This window comes from Leopardus geoffroyi, chromosome E3, assembly GCF_018350155.1.
Source record: "Leopardus geoffroyi isolate Oge1 chromosome E3, O.geoffroyi_Oge1_pat1.0, whole genome shotgun sequence".
In the NCBI taxonomy this organism is placed as follows: domain Eukaryota; kingdom Metazoa; phylum Chordata; class Mammalia; order Carnivora; family Felidae; genus Leopardus; species Leopardus geoffroyi.
Window position 1 is genome coordinate 19,800,002 of NC_059340.1, and position 14,825 is coordinate 19,814,826.

The 14,825-nt window shown below is 58.4% G+C and overlaps 1 protein-coding gene across 7 annotated transcripts in view; it reads left to right on the plus strand.

Annotated features, from left to right (window-relative positions):
* The window catches only part of GSG1L (GSG1 like), a 203,993-nt gene that overhangs the window by 180,722 nt on the left and 8,446 nt on the right, over window positions 1-14,825 (plus strand). For 3 of the 7 annotated variants that reach the window (XM_045460204.1, XM_045460203.1, XM_045460200.1), the window contains one exon: window positions 10,745-10,815. The exons of 1 other annotated variant lie outside the window; for it this stretch is intronic. In XM_045460204.1, coding sequence (XP_045316160.1) covers window positions 10,745-10,815 — 71 coding nt within the window. Of the gene's footprint in view, window positions 1-928; window positions 1,171-10,744; window positions 10,816-14,825 lie in introns of those variants that run through there. 3 more of the 7 variants (XM_045460202.1, XM_045460196.1, XM_045460201.1) reach the window with 2 other exon arrangements.

Below are 14,825 nucleotides of genomic sequence, written 5' to 3' on the forward strand. Positions count from 1 at the left end.
TCACAGGACTGGTCAGAAGCCTCTGCCTGACACTGAGGTGGGAGCTGGGTTTGCAGGGGTGAATGAGGGGAGTCTGCTGAGGGTCACAGGGTGAGAGTGGGGCTGGTGCCCTGGGAGAGGGTGCAGGGTCTCCCAGCCATCCCTGCCATTCCTGTCTGGGGGAGAGGCATTTGTGGCTCCCCCTTCCTCCAGGCCTCTCCTGCTGTACCCCGGACTGAGGACAATTTTAGCGGTTTTGAAATGCAGTGGGATGTGGAAGAAAGGGGTATGTGTGTGTGTGTGTGTGTGTGTGTGTGTGTGTGCGCACACACGTGTGCACATGTGCACACGCATGCGGAGCAGAGCAGAGACTGGGGAGCCTCCCCCTGAGTCTGAACAGCCTCTCCTGCTCAGAGAAATGTCTGGAATTAAGCTCTCCCAGTCACCCTCCCTCCCATCCCCGAGCAGGGCATCTTAATGGGGCCTCCTGAGGGGAGGGTCGGAAGCTGTTGAACGAAAGGTAAATATTTGCAGGCCCGGCTTTCTTGAATTCTTAATGTTGAGATCTGCTTTAACGACGCGTGGAGGAGAGCCAGACCTGTTGGATTGGACTCCAGGAGGAATTCAGCTGCACCGAACAGACATCCCGCCTCCCTGGGGAAAGCCGCGGGGGTGGGAGAGAGAAAGTTCCGGGGCTTCCGGAGGGAGGACAGCTCCTGCTCCTCTGCTGGGGCCCTTCACCTTGCTCTGTGGCATGGCCCTCTCTGAACGTGTTGATTCCCTTACTGCCTCGTCCGTGCCTACCTCCTTCCCGTGTGCGTGCTGCTGCCAGAGAAAGCCGGGAATGGTCTCTCTGGTTTCCACTGGGTCCTGGCGCCGGGAACCTCAGGGGCCCAATAAGGTATCTGACCGACCCTCCCTAATAATTACGTTGCCGATCACAATGCAGGATTGTACTTCCCGTTGCGGGCGCTGTTGCTGGGCCTGGCCTGCACGTCCTCGTCGAACCCCGGCTGCACTCATTAAGAAATCCACCAGGGTGGAAATTGACGCCGCAGTTTACTGGCTGTGGGTCCGTCCCCAGCTGTGGGTCACCTCGCCTCCTGGAGCCTCAGTTTTCCTGGCTGGAAGATGGGCTGACACCCTCTTCGCACTTTTGAAGATTACGTGAGATGATGCAGCGGAGCATCTGTAACTAAACCAGGGCCCCCCTTTCCCCAGCCACACCCCTGCCAGAAACCTCCCTATACAGGGCAAGTAAGACACGCTCCCTGCCCGAGAAAGGGGCACAGCACGTGCTGTGCTCTTGGCGGCCGCTGGAGAACTCAGCAGAAAGACGTGCTTTGTTTGGCCCCCCCGGGTGGTTTCCACATTTTTCGATTTTGGCTGAGTTGTAAAAATCAGGAGAGCTCACGTTAAAACATCCAGGCGTTTGCTTCTCACGAGAAAGCGGAGGGTCTGGCCTCGCTGGGCCCCTGTTCTTGCGTGGTGTCTGTGGGCTGGAGGGAGGAGCAGGAGCAGAGTCCTCCGGGCTCTCCATCACCCGCCTCGCCCCTGCCTTGGCGTCTAGTGAGCACCCCAAGCGTGGGGTCTCTTGGAGGTGACGGCAGGCCGAGGGCCTGGGCCCACCCCCGGGAGCTAGAAGATAGAAGGGCTTTCAGAGATGAGACCCTTGAGCCAAGTTTTGAAAGACACGTGCAGCGCTCAGCGGCCAGAGGGCGGTGGGTGAGAGAAGGCGTTCTCAGGCTCAGGCAGCAGCATGAGCAAAAGCTGGCGGTGGGGTGGGGGGGGGTGGGGGGGACACACAAACGTATTTAGGAAACGCTGAGCAGTTTGGTTGACTTAGGAGTGGGAGTTGGACCTGGATCCCCGATCTCTCTCCTCCTCCCACAGTACGGGGGCGACAGTGTGGGCTGGGAGCCCTCCCCAGGCCTGCTTCCTGGGGCCCAGCCCTCGCTGGTCCCTGGAGGCAGACACGGAGCAGCTAGATATGCCAAGCCGGGGGGGTGGGGGAGGTGGGGGGAGATGGGCCCGGGGAATGAACGACTCCCACACCGTCGAGGGGCTGCGCCCCACTTTGCCCATCCCCCTGCCCGGTGCAGAGGGGGCTCTCTGCTTTCTGCTCTCCCGTCTGTTGTCGGGAAGCTCTCGGAAAGGTCTGTGTCCACTTCGTCATCTCTCGCTCACCGCACAGCCCCCTGCAGTCTGCCCTTTGCCCCGCCACCCCCACCGCAAACAGCTCCCAGGGGCCCTGACGCTCAGCACGCACCCTCCTCCCTCGGCCCCACCCACTCCCCTCCCCCCCCCCCCCCCGCCCCCGTTCTGTTAAATGGCAAAGCTCCCAGGGCTCCTTCTAGGCCCTCTTCTGTCCTCAGTTGACGTGAGCCTCAGTGGCCGCACATGTGCCAGGACTCCCACACTCTTAGTCAACCCCAGACCGCCTCACTCCATATCCATCTGCCTCTTTGTTGCTGCTACTTCGGATTCTCAAAAGCACCTAAAATCAGCAGGGCCAGGACCGACTCACGATGGTCTCCTCCAAACCCGGTCTTTTGCCGCATCTCTCTGCCTCCTGGTCCGGCGTATTGGAGCCAGACCCCTGCGGGCCCTGCGTGGTCTTCCTGCATCTGGCCTCACCCCTGCCGTCAGCCCACCCCCTCCCCTTCTCTGCACTCCTAGTCTCCGGGCACCTCTGCCCCCAGCTTTCTGCCTAAAACACCTCTCCGTTTCCCGATAGCTTCTTGCCATCACCTATGCGGCCACTGCCTAGCTTCACTGAGGACCCTGGTCCCCTTCCCCTGTGTGCAGCACCCCCTGGGCCCTCGCAGTCCCCCAGCCACATGGTTCCCCTGCCTGCAGGTAGCTGCCGGACTGCCGTCCTCTCTGCCCGGAGTGCCCCCCGCTCTGCTCTGTCGAGGTCCAGCCTTCAGGTGGTGCCTCCAGCCTTGACCCTGAGCTGCACAAACCCCCATCTGTCCTGTAACAGCCCCGTGAACCGTCCCCCGCTGCACTCAGTTCTAAGCCCGCAGGTACTCAGCAAGGTCCACGGGGCAGGGACGCCTGTCCGCTCACCTGTTTTACCCCCCACCAGTCTGATGGGTAGAGCGTGCGGTTTCCCACTGTTTCCCTGGCTGAGCTGAACAGCACCCCGCCTCAGGTGTGCCCACCGCCCTGTAGGCCGACGGAGGGGCTTAGAGGGCACCACAGGGCCCCCGGAGCCCCCAAGAGGCCGTTGAAGGTGAGGTGGGGGTTCCACTTTGTGCTAGTGATTATTCGTTTTTTTTTCCTAAGTCGCAATTTCTCACCCATGTGGTTCTGAAAATAATCTCAAGGCGCTCTTCTCTAGAGGTCTCACTTAAAACCCTAGTATCGGAGAGACTGGAGAGAAAAAAAATTGTCAACTGCACGTAACCATCAGGGAAGGCATCGGCTACGTGGATATTTATCTTTTCCGTTATTTTCCAAGTGTTTCTTTCGCATCATGATGATACCACTCACGAGATGGGAGGAGCAAAAAAAAAGGCGTCATTTGGAAAAACTCATTTATTTCCCCCTATTTTGGAATGGCACTTTTGATAAGACGTTGTGGAATCTTAATTTCCTATTTGTGGTCATCAGTTTGTCGACGTTTCTTGTAATTCCAGCCTTTTATTCCAGTGCATATGGATCATTTCAGAATCACAATGTCCTTTGTCCTCTGCGACTGTCCCCCGATATTTAGCCTCTGAGACCCATTCAGGCACGACATCCTCTCACCCGGTTCTTTCCACGGCCAGCAGCGCACCTTATGCTTCCTCACTCTTTGTTGGGGTCCTTTGAAATCACCGTGTATTCTGGAGAGGAGCGTGACGCCCAGAAATGGGAGGTGGCCCCGTGGACACTGCGGGACCCCCGCCCGGCTCCACGATTAGGCCGCCGGCCGCCGGTGCGTGAAAAGAAAGCTAAGCGCGCAGATGGGCCCTTGAAGTGGAAAGCGATCGAAGGGGAGCGGGGAGCACATCTGGAAGGAACGGCCGCTCCCTGAACTCCCACGTGTTCTGCTAAATAACAGCCAGCTGGAGGGGACATGAGAAGCGGGAGGGAGCTGGCTAGGCTCCCCCCTCAGCCCCCGGCGCCCTCCTGCCCCACCGGCACTGCTCCCAGCTCTTCGGTGATGCCCATGTGTAGCCAGGACTATTGGGGGGGGGGGGGACCCTGGAGGCCTGGTCTGCTGGGCCGCAGCCTAGGATGCAGAGGGCGACCGGGATGAAGCTTAGCGGAGCCCCACACGCGCCCAAAGCCAAGGGTCCGGCGACTGGCTCCTCAGATGTGATCCCAGGCCAACGGCGTCAGCCTCGCCTGGGAACCTGCTAGAATGCGGCATCTCAGGCCCCGCCCCAGACCTGCCGAACCCTAATGTGCGTTTTAACCAGGCGCTCCGGTGACTGGTGGGCACTACGAAGTCCAGGAAACACGGGGGCCTGAACACAGAGCAGAGGCGGCCCGCGCGTGACTCAGGAGGCGGACGTGGCCAGCGGGTAAAGGAAGGCCCCGCACCCCAGCAGCACTCAGAGTGTGGCCCCCGAACCAGTGCCCATTTGCAGACATCCATAGTGACGTGAGGACAGGAGTTGAGGTCCAAGTTTGGAGGCTCTCGCAGAAAGTGGAGGTTGCCGGGGGCCTGGGTGGCTCTGTCGGTTGAACGTCCGACTCTTGATTCCGGCTCAGGTCACGATCCCGGCGTCGTGGAATCAAGCCCCGAGTCCAGCTCCACGCTGACGGCACAGAGCCTGCTTGGGATTTTCTCTCCATCTCCCTCTGCCCCTGCCCCCTGCTCGAGCATGCACAAGCTCTCTCAACAACAGGCAGGAAGGCAGGAAGGCAGGAAGGAAGGAAGGGGCTGCTGGGACACCCGAGCTTGCTCTTTGTATGTGGTTTTCCCATTTCGTTTTCTAGTAACTCATTTTTATTGTATTTTATTTCAAAAAATTGGTCCAAGGTAGATTGAAGATTGAGGGGGAAACGTACGTACCAGTTCATACCTGGAAGTGGCTGGTGGCTCGGAAAACAGAAGCCAACCCGGGCACGGCGAGAGAGGGGCCGGCTTTGAGGATGGCACAACAAGGTCACAGGGGAGGGAGGATATTCTGGAAGGGCTGTGCTGGAGAGGCCCTGGGGCTCCTGCCACAGCAGAGGGAAGGCCTGGCAGAGCCCCTGGCTGTGGCGACTTGACCTGCTGTGGCCACGTTTGGCCCTGGAATTAGGCGGGCAGGTACTGGGGGCCTCCTGAGGAGGCGGGACATCGGCCTCACTTGCCTGTAGGACCTCGCAACGCAGGTGGGGCAGGTACCACCCGGCGGGGCGGGAGGGGGGGGGGGTTGCGGCTGAGAACCCCTGCAGGACACGGAGAAACACTCAAGATACGAGGACCGATGAACCTGAGTTCATGCACAGTCCTGCCACTAGCCAGCCGCGGGGCTGGAGCCGATGTGCTCCGTGGTCAGTGACGTCACACCGGTCCCTTCAGATCAGCCACGCCGGGAGTAGTCACCAATGCCGCAAAGCAGGGCTCTTGCCCTCTGTCGGAGAGCCAGGGTTAACCTGCGCCAGCACACCGCTACACCCGGGGCAAGTCCCTAGCCTATCTTGCCTTTAGTGTTCACATCTGTAAAATGGGCATGATGCTAATGGCGGTGGTGGTGACTTTGGTACGGATGCAGGTTTGCGTGGGTGCGCACAGACCCCAAATAGTGGGGATTGAGACAATTTACGAGTTTCTTCCTCTCGCGCTTGAAAGTCGGAGCGGGTACCGCGGTTCCTGTCACTCTTCCCCGGGGCTCATTCACTGGGCACCAGCCACAGCATCGACTCGCTGTGAGTTTCTGCTCTGACTCTCCTTGTCCCCACTTTGGGAAGACTCTGTCTCTTCTGGGGCGGAAGGCTCCTCTCCTCCTCTTCCCCCTCCTCCCCTCCCGCTCCCCCTCCTCCTCCTCCTCTTCCTCTCCTTTCTAGTCCCCCTCCTCCCGCTCCCCCTCCTCCTCCTCCCCCTCTTCCTCCTCCTCCTCTTCCTCCCCTTTCTAGTCCCCCTCCTCCTCCTCCCCCTCTTCCTCCTCCTCCTCCTCCTCCTCCCGTGGGTGCCCTCTGCTCTGAATACAGACATACCTGATGCCTTGAAGCCTTTTCCCTGCTTTTTCCAAAACACCCCTTTCCTGTGGCAGCATGTGGCTCAGGTCTGACTGATGGCGTGGAAGGAAGGAAGGGGTGTGTGGCTCCTTTTGAGGGGCGGGGATTGGTGAGCATGTTAAAATATCATCCTTCCACGTCAGGGGCTATGAGATGAAGTCACAGAGGGACAGGCCATAAAGGCCCCGGGGGATGAGGGCGCTGGCGACCATCGTAATAACGGTATCGGGAAGAACTCTACACAGCACTTTACATGGAATCCTTCAGCTAATCCCGAAGCCGCCTCGAGAGGTAGCCTTCTTCTGCCCATTGACCAGAGGAGGAAATCAAGACTCACAGGCGATCGGGACATGTCCAGACTCAAGTAGCTCACAGAAGAGACGCCCAGCACCGTCAGAGGGAAGCGCATGGGGGGTGGGGGTGGGGGTTCGCTGCCCCTCCCCCCACCCGCCGCCCGTCCTTCTGAGCACTGCTTCGGTCCCAGCACCCCCCATTTCCCCATCAAGGCCCTTACTGGGATTTGTGGGTAATTTCTCACACCACCGTTTAAAAAAGAAAAAAAGCCTGTCTTCAGAAAGCACAGAATATTTCCTCCAGGAAATCACAGGTCAGGTCAAGTGTAATTGTCACCTGGTGCCGTTAGCCATTGTTTCTCTCCGCACGGTGGAAAGTTCTCTCCTTTCCACTCCGCACCTTGGGAGTGGGCTGATCTCAGCCTCGGGCCGTCTGCGCGCCTCCTCTCTCCCTTCCTTCCCGGCTAACCAAACGCTCGGCTAGACCCTGAGGCCTCCGAGTGGGGAATGAGCGAGACGCCGTCCTCTTCTCTCGGACTCCAAAGCGTACCGGGGAAGAACGATTAAGCAGGTTTGCGAGCAGTGGTGGTGAACCTGTCTGGCGTCCTCACTGCGTCAGGTGCCAGGCTCCTTGTGCTTGTCCTTACTGTCGTGCTTACCGCTGTGTGCCCATTGCCACATAGAAACCTCTAGACCACGGGATCCAGGTGAGCCGCACGAGGCCACGCTGCCTGGTAATAGGGCTGCCGTCGGCCGCGATCCCTCCTCGCCGCAGGGCGCAGGGCTCAGTCGTGCCCCAAGCATCCCCTCGTCCTCACGTGTTTCCTGCTGGGAAGCACTGGGGGGCTATGGGAGGGCCATCAGCCCGTGCCGTGACTGCTGCCACGCCGTAGCCCCTCACGAGGGCCCGCAGATCTGTTACTTTCATGGACGACTCAGGTAGAGAGGGCTGTGTGGGAGCAAGGAAACCAGCTCTTTCCAGAATGGCCACACGACACAGCAGAGAGACAGGCAGACCTGTGTGAGTCCAGCTCCCTGTCTGAGAAGTGAACAGGTCCCGTGGCCTCCAGTGGCAGGTGCGGGCGGGCTCCCTCGACGCAGCCTCTGCTGGTCCCAACAGGTGGTTCTCAGCCCTGGCTGTGCGTTAGTGTCGCCTGGTGATTGAAACCTCCCAGGGTGACTTCGGTGGGCCTCCAAGTGGAGAGCCCTTGTTGTTAAGACCAGGGGTTAACACACTGTCTCCCGAAAACCAAATCTCGCCCACCACCTGCTGTAAATAACCTACTAAACAACACGCCCATTGGTTTACACATGGTCTGCGGCTGCTTTCAAACTACAGGGGCAGTTGAGTAGTCGGGACAGAAAGGCCTCACGTATTAACTATTTACTACCCAGAGCTTTACAGAAGAATTTTGCCAACACCTGGTCTAGGCAGTTGTCCGCCCCGCCAACCTTCCGAATGAACATTCTCTAGCCTAGAACTTAGCATTTTAAGTCAGGATTAACGTGAGCTTAAGGGCAGAGGCCCCTCTGAGTGGTACCTGTGGCCCCCAAGCCCAGCACAAGGCCTGGCCCCAGCAAATGCTTACTAATTGGCAGGTGTTCTTTGATATGTTAACTATTGCGCTTTGAGCTTCTTGGCCCGGAGGTTTGGGTGACCAGGGAGGGGAGGGACCATACCGGGTGGGGCCAGTTCTCTCCTTAGACACCAGCTCCTTGGCTCACTGACCCCTCTCCCCAGGGCTGAGGGTCCCGGCAGAGCCCAAGGAGAGGTGCACAGCATGAGGCCTGGTGAAGAATGATCTCAGAAGATAAGAAGCCGTGAGAACTAGGAGCCTGGGGTAGATGAACAATCGGTTCAAGGTTAAGGCTGTGAAACGCAGGAGGATGTTCAAGGCCCATTACATGACGGGGCAGGCATCTGTTGACCCAGAGTCACTGGACAAGGCCAGAAAGATGGCCCTCTGGGACAGGGATGGGCTCAGCTACACGGTCCAGCCTCCATCCAGCGTTTGAGTTTCACAAATGGTGATATTCTCTCCTTGATTACCTCTGGGGATGGGGGCTTAGCATCTTGCAGGTTAGAAGCGTGAGAAACTGGACAAACCCCTAAATATCTGTCAGCAGGGGACTGAATGTTGGGAGTTATAGTTGTTGGAATAAGCCTGTGCTATCAGGAAAATAACAAAGATGCTTCTACTAGGGATGAAAAAAAAAGAAGAAAAGAAAAGAAGAGAAAAGAAAAGAAAAGAAAAGAAAAGAAAAGAAAAGAAAAAAGAAAAGAAAAGAAAAGAAAAAGGACATTTTTCCTTGTACGGAACCTTCTCGTAGCATTGACGAGGCTATCTGCCGATGATATCTGCCTTCCTGTAGCGTTAACACTTAGGGCTTTGTTCTGCTGTCTGGAACCATCCAGGCCCTAGAAAATATTTGTTAAAAAAACAAAACACAACAACAACAACGACAAAAACTGTTCAGAGTTTGCTCCCTGGCCAGCCTAGGCCTAGCCCCTCAGTACAGTGGGCAATCTTGGGTGCCGTTATACAACACTTGTCATTTTCTTTTCTTTCTTTCTTTTTTAATGTTTATTTATTTTTGAGAGAGAGAGCGAGACGGAGACACAGAATCCGAAGCGGGCTCCAGGCTCCGAGCCGTCAGCACAGAGCCCGACGCGGGGCTCGAAGTCAGGGCGCGAGATCACGACCTGAGCCAACGTCAGATGCTTAACACACACTTAACTGCGTCAGCAGGCGCCACAACACTTGTCATTTTCTGACTCGTGTGCGAGCTGCCTCGATCAGTGCATGAGTGTTCCTGTCCCTTCTACTAGGCGTCTGGCATGGCTTGCTGGTCATTCATCACCTTCCCATGTCTCCTTCTCTAGCCCCGCGCATCTGGACACACTGGGCAACTAGACATAAGACGCACTAGGAGGAATCCGAAAACAGGGGTGGGGCATTTGCCTGGGAGAGGACGGAGACGTCCCTGCATGAGAGAAACGAGGGTGTCAGTGCAAAGACGAGGCCAGTGGGGGAGTGCAAAGCAAGTAAAAGGCAAAAAGGAATTGAGGAAAGATATCAAAACGTACGGCCACGGGCGGTGTTCTCCCGCAGACACGATAATGATTGGAATTGTGTCTACCTCTGGGGACCAGACTGTGCTCCTGGAAGGGTGATGCTCCTCTGGACTGGACCAGGCAGAGCTCTGCAATTTATCTGGGTTACAAAGAGGCGAGCGCAATGCGGGAACACGGCCCTGCGCAGTCTCGGGCCCAAGCAGTGCTGGGCCAGGGGTGAGGGTTTCCGTGTGCGGCTGCCCCCACCAGACCCTCGACAGCCTCTGCTCCGTGCTTCGCATCTCTGCCACACCAGTGCCAGCCCCTCTGAGCTGCAGTGATCCCGAGATGCCAGAGGAGAAGGCAGCCACACACGTTGGTGGGAAGGAGCCACCTTCCAAACCTGTGCCAGAAATCAGAGGGCCGGGGCTTTGTTTATGTGTAGACCTGCCTCGAGGAAGTGCTTTGATTTAGTTAAGAAAAGAGACCCAGCTGATAGGGGTCCATTGGCCCCAAATCAGAAAATAGAGGGAAGCAAAAATAAGGCTACAGATTTAATCCCTATATTCTCATTATCTAGGGTTGGTTCCTGTTAGCCTTTTGGTATAGATTCTACCAAATAATCTTTTGTGCGTCCCAGTGTATAATTTTTATTTATTTTAATTTTTTTTTTAATTTTTTTTTTCAACGTTTATTCATTTTTGGGACAGAGAGAGACAGAGCATGAACGGGGGAGGGGCAGAGAGAGAGGGAGACACAGAATCGGAAACGGGCTCCAGGCTCTGAGCCATCAGCCCAGAGCCCGACGCGGGGCTCGAACTCACGGACCGCGAGATCGTGACCTGGCTGAAGTCGGACGCCTAACCGACTGCGCCACCCAGGCGCCCCCAGTGTATAATTTTTAAATCAAACTGTGCGCAGCCTTTTGTCGTGTCCCGTTTGCACATAACAGAACGTCTTTTTGTGAGAACACGTGGGTTGGCGTCCCTGCTCCGCCTCTGACTTATAAGCTGGTGGCGCTTGACTGGTCTCATCAGCATCCAGTGCCTCCGTTTCCCCACCGACAAAGGGGAGATAATGACGCCCATCTAAGGGGGTTGCGGGAAGGCTCCCACGGGGCAGGGGGGTGGTGGCACAGAGTTACTTGGCACAGTTGTTCTCGAGGGGAAAGGACTATACTTTCGTTCAGGTCCTGGGTCTCTGCCAACTCAGCTCGCTCTTTCTTACGCAGGCTTTTGGGTCCTTTTCTTTCCAGGCTCGAGAAGGGGGATGGGCTCGAGGAGGAGGACCTTCACTTAGATTGTCGCCACGAGAGACACCCTGCCCGTAAGTGGCCTCGTCTGCGGTAGCCCGCACTACAGATTCGTGGGCCATCCGCGGAGAGGGGACCCCGGAGATGAGCCAGGCCCGCCTCTCCCCGCACCCCCTGCTCGCTCCCGCAAACACACACCGCAGATGGGGAAACCGAGGCCCGGCACCTCGGGCTGTAGCAAGTCTTCTGCACGCGGCGGCCGTGGCCCTCTCGCCATGGGGGTGGGCTGCTGGGAAAGCGAGAGGGACGCTGGGTGCCTAAGGGCAGGCAGGCGAAGCACAGCTCAAGTCCAAGTTGGGTTGTCCGGAAGGGAGGACAGCTCCGGGCTCGACGGGAGGTGACCGTGGGCAAGATTTGGGCCGTGGAGGCGTGTGGCAGCCAGAGTGCACTGTCTTCGTCTACCTGGCTGTGGGGGATGCCATTGGCAGAATGTAGGGCACCCATTAGGAAAACAAATGTCTGAACCAGAAAGCGAAGGGAGGCGAAAGGAGAGAGGGCCTTGTTCCAGACGGAAGAAGAAGGAGCCCACGTGAGATTAAAGTGAAAATGGCAGCATCTCAGCTAAGCCCGCCGGATGCCCACCTCACCCCCCTACCAAGGGCCTTTCAGGCCTGATCTCATATGCTTGCTGACCCCGAGCATGTTGCAGTTGAGGAAATTAAGGCTCAGAGAGGTGGGGTAGCTTGCTCAAGGTCACACAGCTTGGCCACCTGTGGCAGAGCAGTTCAAGCAGACGCTGTCCGTGCCTGCTGTCTCAGGGCTTGTGGGAAGCGAAGTTTCAGTGCCCTCCGGCTGCCAATATCTGCATCTCTGTGCCAGGGGGCTTCTGTGATCACAGAAGGAGGGAAGTGCCTGGGGAGCTCCCTGCGTGGGCTCGCTCCAGGCCTGTGTTTGGCCTGGTCCCCTGCAGGGTGAACAGATCCGGGGAGTGGGTTTCGCAGCCCTCCCGGGGCTGGCCGCCTTCTTCTGTGCACCCTGCACCTCCTTAACATCACGCACGCTCCCGTCCCTACCGCAAGGTCTGCTGGGGGAGACTCACACTAAGACAGTGGAGGCTTACACCCAGGTCTGTCTGACCTCAGATCCCGGGAACTGAAGGAGAAATGGCTCAGCTTGGAGGGAGGGGCCTGGGAGGAGAAGAGGAGAGGTCTGGTCCTCACTCTGGGGGCTCCCGAAGGACGCGCTGGCCCGGTGAGGTGGCCAGAATGCCAGTGATCCTCCTGAGGAACGGGGGCGGTGCGGGGGGGGGCGCTGCAGTGGACCCTGGGCTCACACACTGAGATTGCAGGCCAGGTGTCTGTGCTGGAGTGGAGGGCTTCCTGGAGGAAGGGGTCAGGAACCAGGGCATGGAGGGGGCTGGGGAGGGCCCACCTCAGGGATAACAGGGGGGTGCAGAAATCCCTCCGAGGGGCTCAGAAGTCACGTAGTACGGACGAAGGCTGAGAACCCTGGCCGTGTGCAAGTGCCATCGGCTCCTGCTTGATCCTGGGCCTCCCCATGCTTCCTGTAGAATGGGTAGGAAACTCTGGGTGGAAAGAAGCCACGGGGCCTGTCTTGGGGGCAGGAAAGGCCAATCCCTGAAGCCCGAGGACGAAGAAAGAGTGGAGGAGACCCAGTCTGGCTCTAAGAGCAAGCCCCGGAATTAAGAATGAGGACACCCAGGGTGGGGGGAACTGCAGAAGCCCTCCCCCCCCCAGCCCAGCCCCCACGGCCCTCACCCCTGTCCTGGCGCCCATGTCATCTCCCAAGCAGCGTTTCCTCCCCAAGACAAGCATCACATGCAATCACCAGGTCCGCAGCCAGCAGAGAATCCGTTATTTGTTCCCTCAAAGACACAGCCATGAGCGAGAGCAGACGGAGGCCCCCACCTTGCGGGGCTCACCGTCTAGGGGGAGAGAGAAAGTAAGAAATGACTCAGGAACCAACACGACAGTCTCAGGTACAGACCAGGCTTCAGAAGGAGCGGGGGAGCCTGATGAATGAGAAGGGGCCGGCCAGGGGAAGACCCTTCCGGCAGAAGCTCGCAAATGCAGAGTCCCCGACGGAGGAGGAGCCAGGACTAGAGGCCAGTGTGGCCGCGGCAGGGAAAGCAGCGATGCTGGCGACCGACCTTCGGCAATAAAGATACAAGTGGGTGGGTTCAGGAACTTTCTGCTGGCAGAACTGTCCGAATGGCTTCCTTTGGGTTCTCCCCAAAGCAGAGCCAGAGATCAGGATTCAGCAGCGAGCACCTGTCTGGGTGAGCCCAGAAAACACAAGAAGGAGCAGGGAAGGCAGCCTAAGCAGGGAGAGGCGGGCGTCAGGGAAGGACACAGTGTGGAGGGGACCACCCTGAGCCCCGCCGGGGGACGCGGGCAGCCAGTGCAGGACGCACGTGTCCGAGTTTTGGCTGCAGATTCAACAGCGGATCCCCTCGGGCGTTGAGGGCTGCTGGGGGTGGGGCACGGTGCCTGCGTTCCGCTGGGGCGGGTGGGCGAGCCCTGGCGCACTTGGAGGTCAGCAGCCTGTTCCCCCGCGGGGGCACCCATAGCATCAGCTTGTCTGATTGGAGGTGAGGGGCGGGGCAGTCAGGTGCAGAAGTTTGCCCCAGCCATCGAGGGCCTGGCGTCCCCGATCGACGGGTATGGAGAGGACAGGTTGGGGCGGCCGTGGTGTGCGGTTTGCATGGGGTTGAGGGGTCTTGCAGGGTGGGAAGGGAGGTAGTTGAAACCGATGAGATCCTCTAGGGAGCACACCTGGGGTGGGGAGGGACGGCGAAGCAGCCAGATCCTAATGCCTTGGGGGTCACAGAGGAGCCATGGAAGGTGGTGGGGAAGGGGCTTGGGAGGGTTGCCTGCGGCCCCCCGGAGGTTCGGCGGATCCCCACTCCTTGGATCCCATAGGCCAGGGAGTGCCTTTTATCAGGTAGCCCAGCCAGGGTAGGGGGGAGGATGGCTGTCCACCCCAGGGGCCACAGGAGGCACTGGGGGCTCCAGTAAAGCCAGGAAGGGAAAGATCCCATCTGCTGTCAGAGGGGGACTTGGCTTCGGGCACTTTAATTACCCTCAGGTGGCTGCTGCTGTGGTCCCATGAAAGTCATTTGTTCCTCCACTTGTTCAACACATCTTTAGGAAAGATGCTTCTCTGGGCTGGGCCCATGCCGGGTTCTGGAACGTGGGGGGTGAATAAGGTGTGTTCCTGGACTGGGCAGCTCCCAAGCATGGCCGTGTGGTGTGGCCAGAACTGACGCGGGCTCAGCGCGGGCGCGGTGTCAGCAGAGGCGCGGCGCCTCCTCTGGCTCGGGCTGGGGGCGGGCTGCGGGACAGGGAGGGGACACTTGGCCAGCAGTGATCCAACTTGGTAGAGTCCTACAGCTCCACCGGTTCCTGGGCTAGGTTACAAAAATAGCCGACAAGAGGAGCTCGGTGCCACCAAGTCTGCTGACACTATGTCACCCCGGTGTATGTTCCGAGAGCTTGACATTTACCCACTAATCCGATCCTAAACACCGTCCCGCTCTACAGGCAGGGAAATTGAGGCCCAGCAAGTGGCAGAGCTGGGATTTGCACCCAGCCTGTCTGGCTCCAGGTGAGCCGCCCCACGTCGGTGGGTGGCTCCTGGGCTGGGCACAGCCATCCACAGACGCCGGGCAGGGTGCGGGGACCCAGGGCCCAGCCACACGAGGACTTGGTCCTCGCAGACCTCACGGGCAACAAAAGCAGCCTGGTCGGGCCGTCTGGGGGAGACAACGCCATCTCCAGAATATGCAGCCTCTTAGCTGCGAGTGGGGTTTGGGCCAAGAAAATATTTTGGAAATGCCTGGTCGAGTTTTGCAATATTTCTGCACCGAACAGCTGCTCCGGCTTTGTGGTGGGCTGACGCGGGCAGGAGGAACGGGGGAGGAAGGACGTCAGCGAGCCCACATTATTAAAGGCTTACTGTTTGCAGGTCTCTGCTCAGCACTTCGCAGCCCTGGGAAGGAGGGGTGATGGCTCTCCCTGTGGGCGTGGAAAAAGTGAGGAGCTGAAAGGCACCCTGACTTGCC